At 45.2% G+C, this 23,723-nt stretch overlaps 1 protein-coding gene across 1 annotated transcript in view; it reads left to right on the plus strand.

Moving 5' to 3' along the window:
- The window catches only part of SLC2A9 (solute carrier family 2 member 9), a 174,040-nt gene that overhangs the window by 34,999 nt on the left and 115,318 nt on the right, over positions 1–23,723 (plus strand). Inside the window, 2 exon segments of the mRNA XM_024741797.1 lie at positions 539–663; positions 16,164–16,309. Coding sequence (XP_024597565.1) covers positions 539–663; positions 16,164–16,309 — 271 coding nt within the window.

The raw sequence follows: 23,723 nt of genomic DNA on the forward strand, positions 1-23,723 counted from the left end.
GATGCTGTAGGTGTGCTGATTAACAAGCTATTGCTCCCAGCTCCCAAAGTACCCTCCTGTGCTCTGCTCTGTGATGCAGGGGCTGAGACCTGCAAGCCTCACCTGCCCTTTGCCACAGGGGCACTAGAAGAGGGGGCACTTGCTCCCTTTAGTTTGCCTGAATTTCCTGCCAGCCCCAGCAGTGACCTTAACCAGTTCCCTGTGTTAATTCTCTCTGTGAAACTAACTAGAGTAGTTTTCATTTCCCTGCCTGACATCTGACTCATGGATTGTAAGAAGCATTTTGACTTTGTAGTGTTAAATGAAGGTCTTAGAACCGATGAGATAAAATATTGCCACAGGGAGACTCATAGAATATCAGGGCTCTCAGTGGCTTTGGAGGTGACCTAATCAACCGTGGTAATGAACCCAGAGGAAGGAAGTTCCTTGCTCAGGGTCATATGGCCAAAGGTGGCAATGGGGGTGGGGGGGATCTGGATCCTGTTCTGGGGATACAGAGGCCAGTGGCAGGCTCATCAAACCCCTCCTTTTCTTCCAGGAAATTCACTTTGCTGGTCAACAATGGATTTGCAATTTCCGCCCTGTTGCTGATGGCTTGTTCTCTCCAAGCAGGAGCCTTTGAAATGCTCATCCTGGGACGCTTCATCATGGGTGTGGATGGAGGTGAGCCTTCACCGTGGCAGGAGAGGGGGCAGTAACACATTCCTGGGGCGTGTTTCAAAATGTGAGGGGTACTTGTGGCTGTCACATGCATCCCTACTGATATTGAATTGGCAGAGACCGAGAACACAAGAACCCTGCATAAAGTGGGGCAGTCCCATGGGATGGACCACCCACCCACGATGCTCCTCTAATGGAGAAGCACTGACTGGGACGGACCCAAACCAACTCCAAAGACCTGGACGGTCTTTGGCACATCATGAATTCTATTTGTCGTCTTCACCATAAAGTTCATATTCCAAGTTGTCTGTGGTTTCCAGGGAGTTTTTATGAGGATTATGTTTCCTGTCTGGGCCTCTGACTCATTCATTCTTTTTCTTTTTTTTTTTTTTTTTAACAATGTTTTTTGATTTGTACCATTTTTAAAGTCTTTATTGAATTTGTTACAATATTGCTTCTGTTTTATGTTTTGGTTTTTCGGCCTTGAGGCATGTGGGATTTTAGCTCCCCTACCAGGGATCGAACCCACACCCCTGCATTGAAAGACGAAGTCTTAACCACTGGACCCCCAGGGAAGTCCCTCATTCATTCTTTCACTTATTCACCAAGCAGCATTTACGGAGTACATGCTGTGCCTTGTGGTCTACACTGGGGACACCGTGGTGAACAGGACACCCCAGTCCCTACACCTGGAGCTTACGTTCTAGTGGGTGGACAGATATGTAATTAGATATATGAGGTAGATAATGGTAAGCCCTAGGAGGAAAAGAAGCAGCACAGGAAGGTAGCAAGGGCTATTTTAAATAGGACTCAGGGAAGGCTGAGGAGGAAACAAAGGAGCAGAGACGGGAATGAACCAAGGGCAAGAAACAAATGAATATTGTGGGAATTGTGTACCTGGTGGAGAGAAGAGGACAGTGACCCTGAAGTGGAAGCATGCTTGGCAAGTTCAAAGAAGAGTCAGGAGGCCAGTGTGGTGGAGCCTGGTGAGCCATGGGGAGAGTGGATGCAGATGAGTTGAAGAGGGGCCAGTGAGATCCCACAGGACCTTGTAGGTCACTGTGAGGACTGTGGATTTGTGCTCAGTGTGATGGGGAGCCGGGGTAGGGTTGAGAGGAATGTGACAAGAGTTGGTTTATGATTCAATAAGATTCCTCCCACTTCTGTGTAGAGAGAAGGTAGGGGGAGGGCAGGAGTGGGGTGGGAAGGCCATCCGCCCCCGGGTGATAGCTATGAGTAGGACAGGATGGCGGCGGTGGAAGTGGTGAGACATGGCCTGATTCTGGCCATGGCCTGTGAGAGTAGGAGACTCAAAATGTATTATCAAAACCAACAAGCCAACCCTGCTTTCTTTCTAAATACGCAAATCCATAGAATGTTAAATTCGGGCCTTTGTAGAAAGATCACAAGCTTTAGGATTAGAAACCCCTGGGACTGGATCCCACCTCTGCTATTTGCCAATTACTGACTTTTGATAAGTTACTGAATGGTTCTGAGCCTCAGTTTCCTCATCTGTAAAATGGAGATAACAATAGCTACCTTGGAGGGCTGTTAAAAGGCTGACATGAAGACGTGTGTGTGTGTGTGTGTGTGTGTGTGTGTATATACATACACTGCCTAATGCTGCTGGAACCTGTATGAAGTCGTTAAGGGCTAGTTCCCTTCCTTCTCCATCTTTTATAAGCTGAGGGCACTAGGCGTTGTGAGTGACTAGGCACTGTGAGTGATGGGAATGACAAGGGAGAGCATGAGAGTAAGAGGCCGTATAGGAGGTCAGGGAGGAAGAGACTTCATTTATTTTCATTGCTTTGCTGGCAGGAAATAATTCAGGATTTTGTAATACCTCAAACTCTCACTATTCAAGTAGAAGGGAGAAGCCTGTAGAAAGAACATTAACTGGAGAGAATACTGGCTGGTGTTCATGTAGAATTTTCTAATTGACCAATCATGTTCATGAACTTCATCACCTTTGATCTTCCACTAACGCTGAAAGGCTGTTATATATAGTTTTTTCAACGGCCATGGTTTATTCACCACGACGGACCAAAAGCTGGGCATAGAACAAGCCTCGATAAGTTTGAAAAGATTGAAATCTTTTATTGAAATCATATAAGTATATTCTCTGACCACGGTATAATTAAATTAGAAATCACAAACAATATCTAAGAACCCCCCCTAAATTTGGAAAATAATAAAAACACACCTCTAAGTATTACATGAGTCAAAGAGGAAGTTACAAGGGAAATTACAAATATTTTACGCTCTAGAGCCCGGGAGCCACAGCTACTGAGCCCGCGTGCTGCAACTATTGAAGCCCGAGCACCTAGAGCCCATGCTGTGCAACAAGAGAGGCCACTGCAGTGAGAAGCCCGTGCGCCGCAACGGGGAGTGTCCCCCGCTCGCCCCAGCTAGAGAGAGCCCGCGTGTAGCGGCGAGGACCCAACGCAGCCAAAAATAAAAATAAATAAAAAATTAAAAAATATATTTTAACGGAATGATAATTAAAATACAGCATATCAAAATTTGTTGGATGCAGTTAGAGGAAAAGCTAGGAATTTTCATGCTTATATTAGAAAAGAACAGGATTTGGTAAACTGCGTGCCTTGGGACAAATTTGGCCTGTAGACAGTTTTTTATGGCCTGTGAGCCAGAGGGTTGCATGCTGAGTGAATTAAGTCAGACAGAGAAAGACAAATACTGTATTTTTTCACTTATACGTGGAATCTAGCAAAAAACAATCAAATGAACAAACATAGCAAAACAGAAATAGACTCATAGATATAGAGAAAAATGGGTGGCTGCCAAAGGGGAAGGGGGCAGGGCATTGGGCAAAATAGATGACAGAGATTAAGAGGTACAAACTTCCAGTTATAAAATAAATAAATCATGGGATGGAATGTACAGCGTAGAGGGTATAGTCAGTGCTATTGCAATAACTTTGTATAACGACAGATCGTAAATAGACTCAGTGGTGATCATTTTGTAACGTATACAAATACTGTCACTACATGGTACACCTGAAGCTAATATAATATGATAAGCTAGCTGTACTTCAGTGAAACGCTCTTTTGCTGTCATTTTACATATGAGGGCCCTGAGGCTCAGAAACACGAGACAGTAAAGTGGTTAAGGGTGAGGGCTATGGATTAAGGCGGCCTGGGTTCTGACACTTACCAAGTCAATTAACTGACACTTAGCTTCATCAATTAGGTTTTGCTGCATGAAAAAACAAAACAAAAACATAATGGCTTAAGGCAATACTCCTTTTGCTGAGCTTACAGTTCTGAGGGTTGGTGGGGCAATTCTAACCTGGGCCAGCCCTGCTGAGCTCTGCTGGGCTCTCTCTCCTATGGCTGAGGTTGGCTGCAGGCCAGTCAGCGGCTGAATGACCTTGGATGTTCTCAGGCTCATGTTTGGTTGCCAGCAAGTGGGCTGGTCTTGGGATCCCGAGGGCTGGCTCATCTCTGTTCCACGTGGTCTCTCACCCCCAGATGGGGTGACCCAGCTTCTTCCATGGGGTTTTCAGGGTTCCAATGAGCAGCAAGAGGAACAAGTCCCAGTGTGCAAGCGCTTATCAAGTCTGCTTGGACACATCTGCCGGAGTCCCACTGGCCAAGGTGAGTCCCATGACCGGATGCAGAGTCAGGGTCAGAGGCATCTAACCACCCAAGGATGTGGACTCAGGGAACATGGACAAAGTGGAGACCACACAGCAGCAGTCTCCCTCCCTGTCTCAGCCCCTTTCTCTCATCTGGCGAAGGGGAATACTCCTAAGCCTCCCTTGTTAGGGAATGTAAAACTTAATGGTATGCTGCCTGTGCAAAACAAGCACATTCCAGGCCCCCATTACCTTCCCCCAACACCAACAATGGTATCGTCGCCATTATTGTCGTTGCTATCATTTTTATTCTTAATACGATGCAGATGCCGGATTTGGACCGATGGTCGGGTTTCAAAGACCCTGCCTGCTCAGGAGAAAGTGTGGTGAGATGGGAGCATCTAAAAATTCCTTTTCTAATGGAGGCCACTGAAGTCTCTCTTTCTGGCAGCTTTGTATTTTACCCATTTAGCCTCTTTCCTGCTGCTTTGCTTGTCTAGCTATTCTGGAGGAGGTGACACTTACTACTTACACATAACTGGTTGCTCTCTGAATTTCCTTAATTAAAAATAAGCTGGGCTTCCCTGGTGGCACAGTGGTTGAGAGTCTGCCTGCCGATTCAGGGGACGCGGGTTCATGCCCCGGTCCGGGAGGATCCCACATGCCGCGGAGCGGCTGGGCCCGTGAGCCATGGTCGCTGGGCCTGTGCGTCTGGAGCCTGCGCTCCGCAACGGGAGAGTCCACAACAGTGAGAGGCCCGTGTACCACAAAAAAAAGTAAAGGAAACCATAAACAAGACAAAAAGACAACCCTCAGAATGGGAGAAAACATTTGCAAATGAAGCAACTGACAAAGGATTAATCTCCAAAATATACAAGCAGCTCATGCAGCTCAATATCAAAAAAACCCAAACAATCCAATCCAAAAATGGGCAGAAGACCTAAATAGACATTTCTCCAAAGAAGATACACAGATTGCCAGCAAACACATGAAAGGATGCTCAACATCACTAATCATTAGAGAAATGCAAATCAAAACTACAATGAGGTATCACCTCACACCAGTCAGAATGGCCATCATCAAAAAATCTACAAAAAATAAATGCTGGAGAGGGTGTGGAGAAAAGGGAACCCTCTTGCACTGTTGGTGGGAATGTAAATTGATACAACCACTATGGAGAACAGTATGTAGGTTCCTCAAAAAACTAAAAATAGAACTACCATATGACCCAGCAATCCCACTACTGGGCATATACCCTGAGCAAACCATAATTCAAAAAGAGTCATGTACCACAATGTTCATTGCAGCACTATTTACAATAGCCAGGACATGGAAGCAACCTAAGTGTCCATCAACAGATGAATGGATAAAGAAGATGTGGCACATATATACAATGGAATATTACTGAGCCATAAAAAGAAACAAAATTGAGTTATTTGTAGTGAGGTGGATCGACCTAGAGACTCTCATACAGAGTGAAGTAAGTTGGAAACAGAAAAACAAATACCGTATGCTAATACATATATATGGAATCTAAAAAAAAAAGAGTTCTGAAGAACCTAGGGGTAGGACAGGAATAAAAACGCAGACGTAGAGAATGGACTTGAGGACACGGGGATGGCGAAGCGTAGGCTGAGACGAAGTGAGAGAGAGGCGCTGACATATATACACTACCAAATGTAAAATAGCTAGTGGGAAGCAGCCGCATAGCACAGGGAGATCAGCTCGGTGCTTTGTGACCACCTAGGGGGTGGGATAGGGAGGGTGGGAGGGAGACGCAAGAGGGAGGGGATATGGGGATATATGTATATGTATAGCTGATTCACTTTGTTAAACAGCAGCAACTAACACAACAGTGTATAGCAATTATACCTCAATAAAGATGTTAAAAAAAATAAGCTGATTCAAAGAGAGATGCCATTTTTACAAAACCTCATATTCAAGACAAACGTCTTTTAGACCATTTGTCCTATGAGCTTTTCAAAAAGAAACAGAAAGAAAAAGTAAAATCAACAGGTGGGGAAAAAATGCACTCCTGATTTCTGGAATGTGCCCTCTTGGAGTTGAGCCAAGACGTGGAAGCTTTGTGTCATCTATTCTCACCAAACCCTCTCAAAGCAGAGAGACAGATGTGAGGGCATTTAAGGTGAGGCAATTGGTCAGAAAGAAAGAAAATTGCTGGTTATGAGGTGAATTGCTGCCCTGCTTGAAATAAATAATTTAAAGCCAAATGAGAAGCCCGGAGTATTTTCAGGTGGCTGTGCTGCTCAAACCAGGTTCTCGGGGGGAATATTTGGAACCATTGCAGAAAACATCAGACTGAAGTGTCCTATTTCTAAAAGGCTTGGAGCAAAAATAAACACACTATTTTTACATTGAAACAAACATGATGAAGCATGGCGTTGGAGGGCAAATCCTTGCTGATTGTAAAGTCAAGGTAAAAGAGTGCAGAGGTGTTTTGTGTTTGTGGATGATTGTGTTGGACAGGTTCCTGCCACAGCGTTCCCAGCTCTGTCCACACTCCCAGGGGTGCAAGCCCACATCTCCTGCATTAGCACCTCTGCAGTGGACAAGCCCAAGTCTGCTGCATTAAGAACTCTCCAGTGACAAGTTCATATCTGCTGCATTAAGTGCTCTCTAGTGGACAAGTTCAAGCATCAGCGTTTAGAGAATCATATGGCATGGACATGAAATCAGGGTCAAGGACTTGACTTCAAGTTCTGGCTCTATCACTGACTTGCCAGGTGACCTTGGGGCCATCAGTTCCCCTCTCTGGGCCTCAGTGATGTAATCTAGAAAATAAGGAGAATGACCTCTGGTAGCTGAGGTTTCCACCAGCTCTAAAAATCTTCTCTGGCTCTTTTTCGTTCTCCCCTTAGAGCTACTACCATGAATGTCCTCTTTAGGCTTCCAGACCTCACATGCCACATGTAGCTCTATCGTCTACTAATTAAATAACACCACAGTATAGGAGACTGAGAAATAAAGGCATAGGGCAGAAACACTGGCTCTCCTGGCTGGTGGGGTCAGCCCATGTATGTCATGTGTGGACTTACCCAGCTACCTCTGCCACAAGCTCCCAGCAATGGTGTGCACCACTCTGACAAGCAAATGATTTATTATTTATCATTATTCTGCCTACTGCTCCCAAAGGGGTTCACATCCTATTCCCTGGAACCCGTGAATATGTTAGCTTACATGGCAAAAGGGACTTTGCAGATGTGATTAAATTCAGGACCTTGAGATGAATAGGTTATCCTGGATTCTCCAGGCAGGTCCAGTGTAGTCACAGGAGTCCTTGTAAGTGAAAGGGGGAGGAGGGGAGCCAGAGTCAGAGAAACGAGGCGAGATGATGAAAGCAGAGACTGGAGTGACGCAGTTGCTGGCACTGAGGATGGAAGGGGCCATGAGCCAAGGAGTGTAGGTGTCCCTAGAAGGTGGAAAAGGCAAGAAAACGGACTATTGCCTAGAGCCTCCAGAAAGACCACAGCCCTGCCAACATGTTGATTTTAGCCCATGTTGGACCCATGAGTCCCATTTTGGACTCATGCCCCGCAGAACTGTCTGAAAATAAATTTAAGTCACTAAGTTCATGGCAATTTGCTATGGCAGCAATAGGAAACCAACAAAAACACTAATAATATTATTAATTTATTATTATGACTTGAGTCAGATTTTAACATGACAAAGAGAGGGTAAGGTGCTCAGAAGAAATGGATTCTAGTCCTAGCCTTTCTACTTACTAGCCCGGTGGCCTGAGAAAAGCCTCTTTTGCACATAAAGTAGAGATAATGACATCTACCTAACAATATTCAGGTACTAAACAGGTGTGTGTGTCTATGTGTGTCTATGTCTGTGTGTGTGTCTGTGTTTGTTTGTGTCTGTGTGTTTGTGTGTCTGTGTGTGTGTGTCTCTATGTATGACTGTCTCTGTGTGTCTCGGTGTCCGTGTGTGTGTTTCCCTTCAATAGCACAACTCTCTTGGACTCAGAGCTCTATCTGCATTTGCATGTGAGGAGATGGAGCCTCAGGGGCTACCTTGCCAAGGTCTCACAGTTCAGATGTGTCTGGGCCAAGGTGGGAGCCAGGTGTGCCTGACTCCACACTTTTCCTAAATTGCTCGGCCTAGAAGAACCAGAGGGATAATGTGGGTTAGGACTTTTTCTCTTTCCGTTTTTCCTGTGCAATGATTACTCATTACTTATATTTAAATGGACTCATTTTTTTTTAAGTTAAATAAATAGATTTGAGAAGCAAATAAAATACATCCTGGCCTGTAAGGCAGGCCCTAAATGGTCTCCACCCCCCTCCCGCCCGTTCCCTCTCTGAACTACCACCATGTGGCCTCAGGGACCACCCTATGTGAAACTGCAACTCTCCCCACCCCGGGCATCCCTGTCCTCCCTCCCCGCTTGATGTTTCCCTAGAGCTCTTACCACCATCTAGCAGGCAGCGCACTCTTCATGCTTATGCTTAGCTTCCCTCCAGTACGTCCCTCCCCAAGATGCAACTACACGACAGCAAGGCTTTTTTACCTGTTTCATTCATTGCCATTGCCTTGGCTTCTAACAATGACGACCTCTCAGTATACACTCAGTAAATATTTGTTGAATGGAGAACAAACCATTTCTTTGCCATATATATATATAGAGAGAGAGAGAGAGAGAGAGAGAGAGGGAGAAAGAGAGAGAGAGAGAGAAGGGAGGAAGAGAGAGTTCTGCTTTCAAAATAAAATGGTTAGAAAAAGCATTTGTTTAAAGGTATCAGACAGCTACCGAGGCAGGGGGGACTTATAGGACCACAATCTGGGAAAGGAGTGAAACCCAGAGAGGTAAGCCCTGCATTTGGGGCAACTTTTCCTCTAGAGGTATCTCCCAATTCCAGAATGATGGCTGAGAATCTGAGATGCTTAGTAGACCTTCCAACAGACTCATGGGGCTGAGGAGGAGGAATTGGAGTTGAACTCCTGACAGGTAGGAAGGTCGCTAGTCACCACAGGGCTACACCATAGGAGCAAGAGTGAATCATAAATAGACCAGATCTTCAAATCACTTCAATCACCAACGGATTTGTGGTAAGCTGGGATTGCTAATGCCTCTAGCCTCTCATCCTGCCAGATGCATACATCCAGAACCTCAAATTATTTTTACAGTTTTCATATACACTCTGATATTCAATCCAAAGTAGCCAGACATACAAGGAGAAAACCAAGAGAAATAACCTCAAAAATAAACTGATAGTGATTCTGAAAATAGCAGTATTAGACACAGCCATTAAAATAATTATGCTTAATATGTTCAGATAATCAAGAGATAATGTCAAGAATTTTGGCATAGAAATGGAAGCTATATTTTGACTTACCAAATCGAAATTCTGGGACGAAAAAATACAAAAACTGAAAAATGCAAAAAATGCAAGAACTTAATGAATGGTTTTACCAGCAGATAGCATGCACCTGAAGCAAGAATCAGGGAACTAAAGCATCAAAGATCAGAAGAAAGCATCCAGGTTGAAGCATGAAAACACAGAAAAGAGGGTAAGAAATGTCTGGGAAATTGTAAAGATGTCTAACATACATTAATTGGAAAATCAGAAGGAGAGTAGACAGAGGATGGAGAAAAAGCAATTTTTGGAAGATAATGGCCAACATTTTTTTTTTCTCCTGATGAAAAGCCACAAGTCCAAGAAGAACTATGGATCCCTAGTAGGGTAAAAACAAAGAAAACCACAACTCTGCACAGCTTAGTAAAACTTCTGACAACCAAGGACAAACAGAAAGTTATTCTGAAAAACAGAATGACAGGTTAAAAGATTAAAAAGGTTAAAAAGATATGTTACCTTCAAATAAGTAAGAATAAAATGGAAAGCTGGCTTTTCAACAAAAACAATGGAAGACATAAAAACAGCAAAGTGATATTTTCAAAGAGCCGAAAGAAAATAACCGCCAACCTAGAATTCTCCAGCCAGTGAAAATATCTTTCAAAAATAAAGGTGAAATGAAAACACCTTTTCAGTCAAACAAAAGCTAATAAGATTTATCCCTAACACACTTGCACGAAAGAAACTAATTACGGAAATATAAGTAGAAAATCCTCATATGTTTGGAAATTAAGATGTAAGTGATGTGTACTTCTAAGTAACCAGGGGACAAAAAAGAAATCACAATGGAAATTTTAAAGTAGTTTGAATTAAATGATTATGAAAATACCACATAAGGCATATCAAATTTTGTCAGATACGGCTAAAGCCGTGTTTAGAGTAAAATTTATAACCTCAAATGCATATAGTCTAAAACATGAAAGGCTGAAAATCAGTGATCTAATATTTCATCTCAAAGAAGTTAGAAAAAGAATTTTCATTAGAGAACATCAGCAAAGACAAGTGAGTTCTAGAAAAGATTAATAAAATTGATAAACCCCTTGCAAGACTGTTTATAAAAAGAGAGAAAAGGAATTGATAACTAATGCTATTGGGTTGGCCAAAAAGTTCGTTTGTGTTTTTCCATAAGATCAGAATGGATAGATCCTGAAGCATTAAAAACATAAGAATATATCATGAACATGTTTATAAAATATATTTGAAAACTTTAGATAAATGTACAAATGCCAAGAAAGAAAAAACTTACCAATACTGACTTAAGAAAAAATAGAATTTCTGTATAGTCCTATTCTATTAAATAAGTTGAACATGTAATTTAAAACCTTTTAACAAAGGAAATGCAAGGCCCATATGGCTTCTTTAAGAAAGAATAACACTAACACCATACAATCATTTCCAGAGGGGACACTCCCCAACTCATTTTATAAAGTGAATGTATCCTTGATTGTATATCCTAATAGGAGCTTTACAAGAAAGGAAAATTGCAGGCCAATATCATTATACAAAACAATGATTTTGCAGTCATATATGTATACATTTTCAGTTTTCCATACATGTGCACCAAAAGACTTATTCAAAAATATTTATGGGGCACTATTAGTATTTTTAAAATTTATTTTATTGAAGCATAGTTGATTTCCAATGTTGTATTAGTTTCCAGTGTACAGCAAAGCAACTCAGTTATGCATATATCTAATAGTTTGTATCTGCTAATCCCAAACTACCAATCCATCCCTCCCCAACCCTGCTTTGGCAACCACAAATCTGTTCTTTATGTCTGTGAGTCAATTTCTGTTTGATAAACAAGTTCATTTGTGTCATATCTTAGATTCCATATGTAAGTGATATCATTTGGTATTTGTCTTTCTCTTTCTGACTTACTTCACTTAGTATGATAATCTCTAGCTGCATCCATGTTGCTGCAAATGGCATTATTTTGTTCTTTTTTATGGCTGAGTAATATTCCACTGTATATATTTACCACATCTTCTTTATCCATTCATCTGTCGATGGACATTTAGGTTGCTTCCATGTCTTGGCTGTTGTAAATAGGGTCACTATTAGTGTTAACCCCAAACTGTCCATCAATAGTAGGGTGGATAAATTGTGGAATACTTACACATTGGAATACTACACAGCAATGAAAACAGACAGATTAGAGCTACATGCTACAACACTGATGCATTTCACAAACATAATATCAGCAAAAGAAGCAAGAAATAAAAGAAGTACGTATTCTCTGATTCCATATGCTAATCTTTGGTGATTGCAGTTAGGCTGGTGGTGATCTTTGGGAAGGAGGGGAAGGATAGTGATTCTGAGGGAGCACAGCATGGGGGCTTTCTGGGGTGTTGGTCTTGTTGATTCTTTTTTTTTTTTTTTTGCGGTACGTGGGCCTCTCACTGTTGTGGCCTCTCCCGTTGCGGAGCACAGGCTCCAGACGTGCAGGCTCAGTGGCCATGGCTCATGGGCCCAGCCGCTGTGCAGCATGTGGGATCTTCCCGGACCGGGGCACGAACCCGTGTCCCCTGCATCAGCAGGAGGACTCTCAACCACTGCGCTACTAGGGAAGCCCGTAAGTTGATTCTTGACCCGGGTGGAGGTTACACAGGTGCATACATTTTGTGATGATTCATCAAACCGCACACATATTATTTGTGCTATTTAAAAATGTGTGTCATACTTTAATCTTCAAATTTAAGTTTATATTCAGTGAAACGCTTAGTTTTGGACTGGACTCAAATTTTTCTGCAACCCCATAGAAAAATGCAATTATCCAGTTGTCCCTAGAGTATTTCCTGCAACATCTTTGAGTGCCCTTAGACAATATTTTCCCTCAATCCCTTCTGCTTTGTATGGGCTAAAATGCTACTTCTGGAACTGGAGTCTAGGAGGAATCTGGAAGTTAGGCTAGCTCTGTGTGAGGGAGCCTATTCCCGGTTGCTCCTTTCATTGCATCAGGCCATGTACCCTGAGGAAGCGGAAGACTGTAAAGTGGTTCTGGAAGTTGTGAACTGCTCAGTAGATTGGAACTGTTGTTGATGTTTTAGATGAGAGGCACTCTGCCCTCTGTGCACTTGGAGTCTGCAGCCCCTGTAGGACTAGCCTTTGAGGCCTGTTCCCATAGGCCACAGTTACAACCGCACCAGCCTGCCGGTCTGCAACTCCCAACCACTGGCGACCCCAGCAACCTCACCTTTACCGCAGCCTTGGTTAAATAAATAACGGTAGAGTGAAAGTGCCTTGGGGACCCAATAGACTTTGATCAAGCACATGTGCTGGGTCTGGTGCTGTTTTTCGAAGGAAATTTTCTGTGGGTGGAAGTGGGGAAACAGACAATATACAAGTGCAGGTGACCCTTGAACAACGTGGTGGTTCGACCCTCAGTGCGGTCGAAAATTCACGCGCAACTTTACAGTCGACCCTCCATACATGTGGTTCTGCATCTGCGAATTCAACATCAGATTGTGTGGCACTGTCGTACGTATTTAGTGAAAAAAAATGTGAGTATAAGTGGACCTGCATGGCTCAAAGCCATGCCGTTCAAGGGTCCTCTGTAAATACCGAACAAGATACTTTCAAAAAGCACTGAGTGCCATGAGGAACATAAGACAGGATGGAGAGATAAGGAGTGACGGGCAGGGATTGATTTTGACAGGCAAAGGCCTCCATGAGGAGGTATGGCAGTTTTCTATGGCTGCTGTCACCAAAAACCACAACTGGGGGGGCTGAAAACAACAGAAATTATGCTCTCAGAGTTCTGGAGGCCAGAAGCCCAAAATCAAGGTATCTGCAGGGTTGGTCCCTTCTGGAGGCTCTGAAGGAGAATCTGTTTCATGCCTCTCCTGGCTTCTGGTGCTACCGGGAAGCCTTGGCATTCCCTGGCTTGTGGCAGCATCACTCCAATCTCTGTCTCCATCTTCACGCGCCCCTCTTCCCTCTGTGTCTCCCTGTGTCTTATCATCTTATAAGGACACCAGTCATTGGATTTAGGGCCCACCCTAATCCAGTGTGACGACACCTTAACCTGATTCCATCTGCAAAGGACCCGTTGGGTCATATTAGTTCCCGTTAGCGGGAGGTAGTGAGGCTGAGCTGAGATGGGAAGGACAGTGGGGCGTCAGCCTGTGGAGCTGTGAGGACAGAGGACTCGGGATAAACAGAACAACAAAGGCTGATATCCCACGATCAGAATGAGCCTGGGGTGTCCGGTAAATCGTAAGGCTGGGGCACCTGTGGGGGGGCAAGAATGGCAGGATATGGGGTCACAGGTCAAGAGGGGCCACTCAGGTGTGTGGGATGCTTGATGCAGCAACACGAGCCCAGGGTAATCAACCATCCTCATTTGCCCGGAACTCAGGGGCTTCCCGGGACCCAGAATTTTCAGTGCTAAAGCCAGGATGGTCCCTGGCAAACTGGGATGAGTTGGTCATCCTACAGCCGGCTACCTCCTCATGGCTCACCACTGGTTTAGCCAGCAGCATCTCATTTTTGCCCGAAATTTCACAATGGGCGAGGAAGAAGAGTCTCCATTAATTGACAGTGTCCTGTGTGCCTTTCACTCTGCTAAGCGTTCTCCAGGGATTCAGTCTGCGCAGGCGCCCTGGAAGGAGGAGTTCTTACTGTGCCAACTGTATGCCACGTCCATTACCACGACCATACCTCCTCTTTCCTACCAGCCGTATCATTTCCTTAATAGCTTTTCATGAGATGATGATGATAATTATCCCCAGAGGTTAGGGGGAGTGTCAGAGTGAGGACCTAACAGTTTTCCAAGTGTCCATCAAGTGACCAAAAGTGAGCCAGGTGCTTTATATGTAGTAATTTTATTCCCACTGCAACAGGAATAGAGAGCAATTATGACCCTTCTTTCATAGATGGGTAGGCAGAGGCTAGGAGAAGCTAACTAACTTGATCAAGGTCACCTAGTGAGGAAAGCAGGGCTCTGGGACTTGAATCCTGCACCTTCCTCTCTATTCCACTGCCCCCTAAGCAACAAGGTGCCACATTGATCCGTGGCCACTTGATTTTTCCATGAGGCCAGATGCTCTCAGTATGGGTGTTTGGGATAAAAATTCAGACAGCATCTGGTTTATGTTGCAGCTTTGGAGATAATTCCTGTCTCTTTGCACCTTAAGCGTGTTTCCCTTGTGTGCCAAACCAGAAGAAGTTATCCTGGGCTGAGATGCAATGAATGAGATGCTCAGCTTATAAACTGGGCAGCACATTCCCTTCACTATTTCTTTTTAGGAAGGGCTTCCCTGAATGCTAGAAACTGGGGTGAATCCAGCTTAAGATGAAACACATCGATTGGTGCCTAAAGTGTGTCGGGAACTGTGCTCTAACCTCTAGGCATCAGGAGGCCAGGGCAGGAAAGAAATTTTTGATTGCCCAAACAATCTGGTGAAAAATTAGAAGACAATAATAGTTAGTGCTAGGAATGCTGACTTGTACGCTGAGTGAAGCACTGAGCAAATCTCAATTAACTCTCATAGCAATCCTATGAAGTCAGACTCAGTTCTTATCCCCAACTTGTAGATAGAGAAACTGAGGCTGAGAGAGGCTAACTCTCTCAGCCCAAGTCCTCAACTTTTGTAAGTTGCAGGGATTTGACCCAGGAAGCAGTGTGACTCAGAGTGTAATATAAGCAAGCCACGAATCTGCCTGGGATAAGTGCATGTGTAGACCTTCATGGGTCTATAAAGGGTCTTAAGAATAACCCTGCCCCGAAATGAGTGGAAAACAAAGTTTCTTGAACCTGACAAGACCTCATGATATTTTTACTAATAGAACCTCTATGAGTGCAGAGTATTATGTTTTATGAGACATATTTAAAACTATTACTTTTTAAATAGAAATATCAGTCATCAGCCTTTGAACACATAAATTTATCTCACAGGTTATGAGACCCTATGTGAGTGACGTCGTCTATAAAATGCTGTACAATGGGTTTAACAGTATCTGCCATAACTGAGTTCCATGATTTACCTAAGGGGGTGCCGTTAGCTGGCGGGCAAGTTCAAGTTCTAGAATCAGAGACCTGATCTACTGGGCAAATAATCTCTTGGAGCATTTTTGGATGTCCCTTGGTGATTTGGGAAAGTTACTCAACCTCTCTGTGCCTCAGTTTTCTCATATTTAGAATGGGGATAATGATAGTACATTTACTTCAGAGGGTTGTTATTTAAAATAGATAAGTTAATATATGTAAAGAGAGAAGGAAGATCCCTGCTACTTGGTAGGCACTATGTGCGTTGGCTATTATTATCACCACCGTCACCATCACCACCAGCATCACTACCATCAGCTACTACCATTTCCCCTCCTATGAAATCCACCTCCCAGCCATACTCTATGGAGTAAATAATAAAGTGCGTGTTAAAATGTTGACAATTTGTGCAGAGTGCTGGGAATGGTGTTGTGGCTACAGCACTATTTTTGTCAAGCACAGAACAGAGGGAGGTGCCATGACCAGAGTCTTCCTTGAAGAAGACAGCTCTCTCACTGCTGCCATGCTTCCTTCATAGGCATCGCCCTCAGTGTGCTCCCCATGTACCTGAGCGAGATCTCACCCAAGGAGATCCGCGGCTCTCTGGGGCAGGTGACCGCCATCTTCATCTGCATTGGCGTGTTCACGGGGCAGCTGCTGGGCCTTCCTGAGCTGCTGGGAAAGGTAAGTGTGGCTCCCCAGCCAACCACATCCGTTCTCACTTCATGTCACCATCTCTGCTCCCCATGTCCCTTGCCAGACGAAGGGTAGTCAGAGGTGAGCCCTTCCTCCAAAAGCTTGTCCCTATGTCCTAGAATTCTTGAGCATTCAAGCCTTTTGCTTATTATTGGACAAAAGTTGTTGAGTTTCTTTGATTGGGTTTGATTTTTTCTTTTAGAAAATAAAAAATATACAAAAAATTCAAACCTTACAGAATGTTCAAATCCACCCACCCAATAGCTATTGTTAACAGCTCAATAATTTTCATTTAGGCTTTTTTCTTTGCTTATCTAAACTTATAGGTACATAGTTTTGTCTTGTTTTTTAATGGAATCATGCCATATACATTGTTCTGTTACTTGCCGTCTTCATTTAATATATTTTGGGCATCTTTCCAAGATGTTTGGCTTCGCTCTACCTCACTCTTGAGCCTTTCTTTCCCACATTAATATGTAATTGCACAGTCTTCTGTTGTTGGCTTTCTGTTTTGGAAACAGGAAGGCCTGACTTTAAATCCCAGTACAGGCATGTACTTGCTGTGTGGCCTCGGCAAGGAGGAACACCTCACACACGTAAAGTCAGCTTTAAAAATTGCTGCGTTTTCAATAAAATCACTCATTTAATTGAAACATTCAGATATGCACACAAATATACATACAACTATGTTAAGTTTTAACATCCTCATGTCTGTTCTTTATATCTTCTCTCTTAACTTAATTTGATTTTGCTTTCTCTCTCTCTCTCTTTTTTTTTTTTTTTTTTTCTGTTTTTTGTTTTTTTGACCACACTGCAGGGCTTGTGGGATCTCATTTCCCCGACCGGGGATTGAACCCAGGCCACGGAAGTGAAAGCACTGAATCCTAACCACTAGATCACCAGGGAACCCCCTGCTGTCTTCCTTTCTAAATAACATGTCCAAATGGTTGCCTCTAATTTTGCTATTTGAAAGACTAAACTCTGTTACCCATTTTATTGCTTTCCAATTTTAATTTCTGCCTTTTCATTATTATTCATACATTTTTTTCCTTTAACATAGATTTGCCAACATTCCCAAAATTTTAGTATGCCACTTTCTTGATGTTATTTTTCTAAATGATTTGTCATTTTGATTCCATATTGGGAACAATTAATTAGAATAATGTTTTCAATTCCCAAACAGATGTGACTTTGTTCTTGTCACTCACTGCCAGTTTATTTTGCTGTGTAAAGAGAAAATAATCCATAAATTCCTCCCTTGGGGAACACGTTAAGGTTACTCTGGCCAGTTTGCAGTCACCTTTTAGAAGTATCCCATGTTTGCTCAAGGACGGTAGCTTTTTCTTGGCACATTGTAACACAGAGAATTGGTAATACAAAATGACTATGATGTCATCACAACAATTATTGTTAATCTACAAAATGCTAAGGAAAAATTTCACATGAGATTAAAAAGAGGTGAGAAAATGTGATTCTATCATGGACAAATGAACTCCAAAGGGAAGGGCACAGGGCAGCCCAGTTGTAGCTGCAGCATCGAGTCACGGGCATGTGGGTTCTGGTGCCAGACTGCCTGGGTCTGCCTTCCAGCCCCACCACCACGCGCTGTGGGACTTTGAGTAAAGTTTCTGAACCTCTCTTAGCCGTTTCCTTACCTATCAATGAGATTACAATGGCATCTCTCTCATGGAGGTTTCTTGTAAGGCTTGAAGAAGGAAACAGATGTCAAGCATTTGGAACAGTACCTGGAGCTGGTGGTAAATAGATGTCAGCCAATATCTCATTTAATTCATGTAGCAGCCCTTGGAAATAAATATTATCACTTTCTATGTTAGAGATTAAAGGTTCAGGCTCAGAGAGGTTTAATAATTACCCCAAATGGCTACAGCAAGAAGGCAGTGGAGCCTGGTTGGAGCCTGAGCTTCCTGGCTTTGAAGCCATGACCTCTGTGCTGTAGGACGTGCAGAGCGGGACTTGCAGGTGGGGAGCACAGGGAGGCATCCCCAAAGTTTAGAGTCCTGGCACAGGAAGTCAGGCAGGCCAGTCCTCTTCGGTCTCATATGTTTCTCATGTGGCCCCAGCCCCTGAGCTCGTGAGAACACTTCTTTTCTGTGAGCTTTTCATCTTGAACTCTGTCCTTCGTTCAAGCCCAGGAAGAAAAATCTGTTTGATTTTTATAAAAATATAAGACACGTATTCATCCACGTTAAAGTGGATCCAAACAGCCCAACACCACTTTCACCTGGTGAGAATCTTCTTTGTTTCTCCAGTGACTTAGAAATCACATCTTTTCCCTTTGAAATGAAGAATCTCATTTGGGGCACGCCTCAGATGTTCTCTATAGCCGGAGAAAACATGCTGGTGGGTCGGGAGCAGCCACACGATGAATCTCCTTTGATGGAAAATAGGAAAAAAACAAAAAAATTAGAGGGGCTTCCCTGGTGGCGCAGTGGTTTGGAGTCCGCCTGCCGATGTGGGGGCCATGGATTCATGCCCTGGTCTGGGAAGATCACACATGCCACGGAGCGGCTGGGCCCGTGAGCCATGGCCGCTGAGCCTGCGCGTCCGGAGCCTGTGCTCCGCAACGGGAGAGGCCACAGAGGCCCACGTACCGCAAAAAAAAAAAAAAAATTAGAGACTGTCCCCTCCGCATCCTTGCTGCCACTTCAGAGGTCCTCACAGGGTGATGTCCAATCTCCTTCAGACAACCTTCCGAGCTCTGAATTTTCTCTTTTAGATAATTCAGCCTTTCTAATGGGGCAGTGTGAGTCCTGTTAGCTCCCTGTGTCGGCTATAATTGAGTCTTCCTCTCCAAGAGTAGGAAAAAGAATTCTGTTCTGTGTGGGAAGGGCTCTGGCATCTATCAAGTGTTAGAGCTCATGTCTGAAAATTGCAATTTTTAAGGTTGATTTAGTGACCACTTCCAGCTGTAGTCAGAGGGCTGCTGTGCAGATATCCTTCAAGTGTGATCTGTGCCCCCCACCGATTCCTGCTGAATCTGAAACTCTGGGGGTGCGACTTAGCAATCTGTGTCTTAAGAGGCTCCCCCACCGGGGAATCTGATGCCTACTCAGTTTCGAGAACTCCAGGGAGAGTGTTTCAGAGCAAGGACCCTGGGACCAATGCCTGGGTTAGGATCCTGGCTCTACTACCTACTAGCTATGTGGCTTTAGACACAGCTAACCTCTGTGCATCTTTGTTAGTAAAATGGCAATAAGTGTGCACAGCTCACTGAGTTCTTGTGAGAATTAGATGCAACGATACACTTACAGTTCTTAGGACTCATTCCCTCAATATTAGCTCCATTTGGCTTCACTCCATATAAGGCATATGCTGGACCCCTCACCGCCTCACCTCTTTCCTGTGAACCGTCAGAGTTAGCTGTTCCCACCTCAGTCTTCCTCAAATGACAATCCTCTCTGAAGAGACTTGCTTTGCTCTGCTACAGAGTCAAGTGCTCATCCACGCGATGATCTTTCCCAAGCACAGAGGTCAGAGGTCTCAGTTCTTTGTATCATCATAGATCTGACAGTGGGGTCCGTGACACTGAGACGCTCCCTAGGTGTGGAGGGAATGCACAAAGTTTCCTTGACCTTGGAATGATGAAGAAAACCCCAATTCCTGAATTTTCTAATGTTTTTTTGCTCCTGAGAGCACAAGCAAAGCCCTGTGCTCATCAGCTGTGATGTGCGTGGGCAGGCATAAGGCCACCGAGTGCTGTGCTGTGGCTCTGGGCTGTCCCCTCTCCTGACCTCAAGCTCCTCATTCCTAAAAGGAGGGGCCTACGTGAAAGTCGCTCCAAGGCTCCTGTCTGCTCTAGCTGCTGCTGTGTGATGGCTGATGCCGTGGATGGCGCGTGCCCCTGGGCTGGGGGCGCTTCAGCTCGGCCTGTATCTCAGTTTGCAGGCAAGGAAGGTTGAAGGGATACAAAGGTACATTTAATTGATCTTGAAGTCATGCCATCGGGAATTTTAAAGACAGTCTCTGAAGCTTGCCTGAACTTTGCCGTCCTGTCTTTGAGACAGCTTCAGGGGAAAACGGTTAGCCCAGCTGCCCTCTGAGTAGGCGGCCTGGCGTGGGTGTTGGAAAGAGAGAGTTTCCTGAGCCCCAAGAAGGAAGAGATGGGTGGCTCTGGAGGTTTGCTTGGTCCTAAGTGTGCTGCCCTGTGACTCACATGGCCCCAGCAGCCAGACTTGTATGCCTCAGAGGGAAACCTTGAAGGCAGAACAGTTCAGCAAATGTCAGGCAGAGAGCAGGGTCATTGCATCCTCAGACCTGGGCCCTGAGCTCCAAAAGTTCACATTTGCTGTGGGCCTCTTCCACGTGTTAACTCATGGAATCCATGCAACCACCCTATGGATTAGGTACCGTCGCTATCATCCCCATTTCACAGATGAGGACACTGAGGCAGAGAGAGATTTACAAATGTGCTCAAGGTCACACAGGTAGCGAGCTGCAAAGCTGGGATTTGAATGCAGGGTGCTAGAATCCCTGCTGTTTTGGCCTTGGCCTTTCTCGGGCAGAACCCAGCTCAATAGAAGTGCTTATAACAAAATGCTCCCTGCCCACAGCCAGGTCTTATTGTCTGTGGTCCAGTATAACACGTTCTCTTCACACAAATGCTTCTGAACAGCAGAGGTACACCCTTATCACCTCCAGAAGTTTGGCCATTTTATCATCATCCCCGTCTCATGAGGCTCTTGGAAAGACAAGATGGATCTGAAATGCCTTGTGATCTACATATTGCGGGACAGGTGTCCAAAGAGATTACATCACGTGCAGCCTCCAGCGCTCTTTGTGCAATGGCTCATTCTGCCTGGGGGCACTGTCATCAATAGACCCATTTCTCAGATGAGGAGAGCAAGTCTCAGGGATATTCAGTGCCTGATTCCGGGCTGCATGGCTGCAGAGGAGGACGGTACCCTCAGCCCCTGGCCACCCGGCCCAGCCCCATCCAGTGCACTCTGTAGCGGCCACTCTCTCTTGGAAATAAGTCCTGAGCCATCTCATGCAGGCCCCTCACCACCCTGGCATGGGGGGAACCTTACAGGTAAGATCTGAAGTGACGCCAGGAGGCTGAGCCTCCAAGATGGCAGCTCAATCCCATCCTGATCTTTGATTTGCCTGACTGTCTAGTGCAAGTCACTCAGTGCCTCTGAGCCCCGGTCCCCCCATTTGGAGACCAGGGGGGCAGGGATGATCCTTCATTCACACAGCAAAGGAGGAGATGAAAGGGTGAAGCAGGAGACGTAGAATTTGCAAGCAGTGGGCTTCATCCACATCATCTCACTTAAATTTCATCTCAACCTGGGAAATAGGTTCTGTCATCATCCCATTTTACAGGTTGGAAAATGGAGACTCAGGGGAAACCTTGCCCAGAGCTATCTGGCCGGCGATCTTGGACATGATTTAAACTTGGGGAGGCATTACGAATGTTTTATCATATGTGAGACCCTCAGGCACACTGCTCAGTCCTTCCCTTCATCTCTGTGAGGACAGGCGTGTCCAATTCACCTGTCATCCTTGGGGCATGTACCCTTTACCCAGAAGACTCGCAGAAGATGTTATTGAATAAATGGGTGAAAGCTCCACCCCCATTTCTGAAGGAGCTGTCCTGTTTCAGGAGCCGTGCTGAGCTCTTCGCTGGCATTGTCTGATGTGATCCCCACAACACACAACAATCCTCTAGGACCTGACTTCTATTATTATACCCGTTTTGCACATGAGCAAACCGAGTCCCACAGGAAGTTGGAGAACTTGCCCATGGCCACCCACTAGCCAGGGAGTCTGGCCCAGACCCTTGCTCATATCGCCCTGTACGTCTGTAACCAAAACAGTGCAGCCCAGGACTCTCACTTGACAGGGAGCTACTGCCCAAGACCCGAGCACAAAGTCTGGGGCACTCCGTGGCGCTTCGCCCAGATCCAGACTGTGGTCGGGTGCCCTCTAGTGTCTGCAGCCTGCAGGAGCCCAGGCCCCCATTTGGACTTTGTCTATTGGTGATGTATTCATTCATTCAACAAACATTTATTGAGCACCTACTGTGTGCCTGGCACTGTTCTAGGCTCTATCCAGCAGTGAACAAAACAGACAAGGACCTCTGACCTCATGAACCTTGCATTTTGGTGGAGGACATAGATCAGAGGCAGATACATATTTGAAGTCAGTCAGCAATGAATGCTGTGAAGCAGAACAAAGCAGGAAGGAGGGAGAGGGTGGAGAGGGAGGCTATTTTAGACAGGTTCTAGGCAGGCAGGGTCAGGGGGAGAGGCCTCTGGGGCTGAGATGCATGTGAAGCATGGGATTGCTGGGGGAAGAGTCCTAGCGCTTTCCCAGAGATGCCTCTCCGGTAACCCTCACCCAGCCTGGCTTCTTCCCACCCCCTGCTGGTCCTGTCCATCTCCCACCAAGTCTCCAACTGATGCAGCGCCTCTCCCTCCCCCACCACTGCCCCTAAATTCAGGCCCTCCTCACTTCTCCTCTGGACCACTCCAGGAGACTTGCATCTGTAATTTCTACCTCAGTAGCCATATAATTCTGACTAACTCAAATCAACCAGCATTTACTGAGGAGACACAATGCACCAGACCTCACAGAGATGAGACAGGCAAAGTCCCTGCCTGCAAGGAACTCGCTGCTAGAGGGGCAGATGGAAGGGACCACAGACAGTGGCGTTCCATGCAGAAAGGCCAAGGGTGGAAAGACCACCAGAGCAGCCCTAAGGCAGCAGGGGACGCCCAGGGAAGCCTTTCTGGAGAGGGTGGTATCCACCTTAAGGATAAGGGGACAATTAAGTAGCCAGGTGGTAGAAGGGAGACACCATTCCAGGTAGAGCAAATGGCCAGTGGAAAAACAAAAATAAAAATAAGAAGATTGAGAGAGAGCTAGGCACATTTGGAAGCAGAGTGGCTCAATAAGAGTGCCACAGATTGAATGAATGGCAGCATGAATGAGTTAAGGCAGTGAGATATTAGCATTGCTTTAAAAATCCAGCCCCATATCCTTGGTGTGCAGAGAATGGAGGGTACTCAGAGGCAGAGGGGATGGGAGCATGCACATAGGTGCAGCCTAGCTTCTTACAGGTGAGGAAGCAGCACCCGAGGGGGAGGGGTGCCATGCTTGTTCATTGGTGGGTTCAGCAAAGAGCCGCCAGGGGTGTCCGTGTCCAGGGAAGGGGCACCAGATAGCTGACAGAGACTCCAAGGGGGACAGAGCACCCAAGGAGGAGGGACAGTGGCTGATGAAATTAGATGGGAGCCCCGGATTGTGGGTAAGCTGGCCTTTAACTCCTAGACTTCCCGCTCGTGTCTGAAAGGTGAGTTTCATACACTCAACCCGGACACAAAGTCACAGGCTCAGCGTAGCAGATCTAATCGCAGACACACTCTTCAATTAGGATGGG

Source organism: Neophocaena asiaeorientalis, unplaced genomic scaffold, assembly GCF_003031525.2.
Source record: "Neophocaena asiaeorientalis asiaeorientalis breed wild unplaced genomic scaffold, Neophocaena_asiaeorientalis_V1.1 scaffold218, whole genome shotgun sequence".
Classification (NCBI taxonomy): Eukaryota; Metazoa; Chordata; class Mammalia; order Artiodactyla; family Phocoenidae; genus Neophocaena; species Neophocaena asiaeorientalis.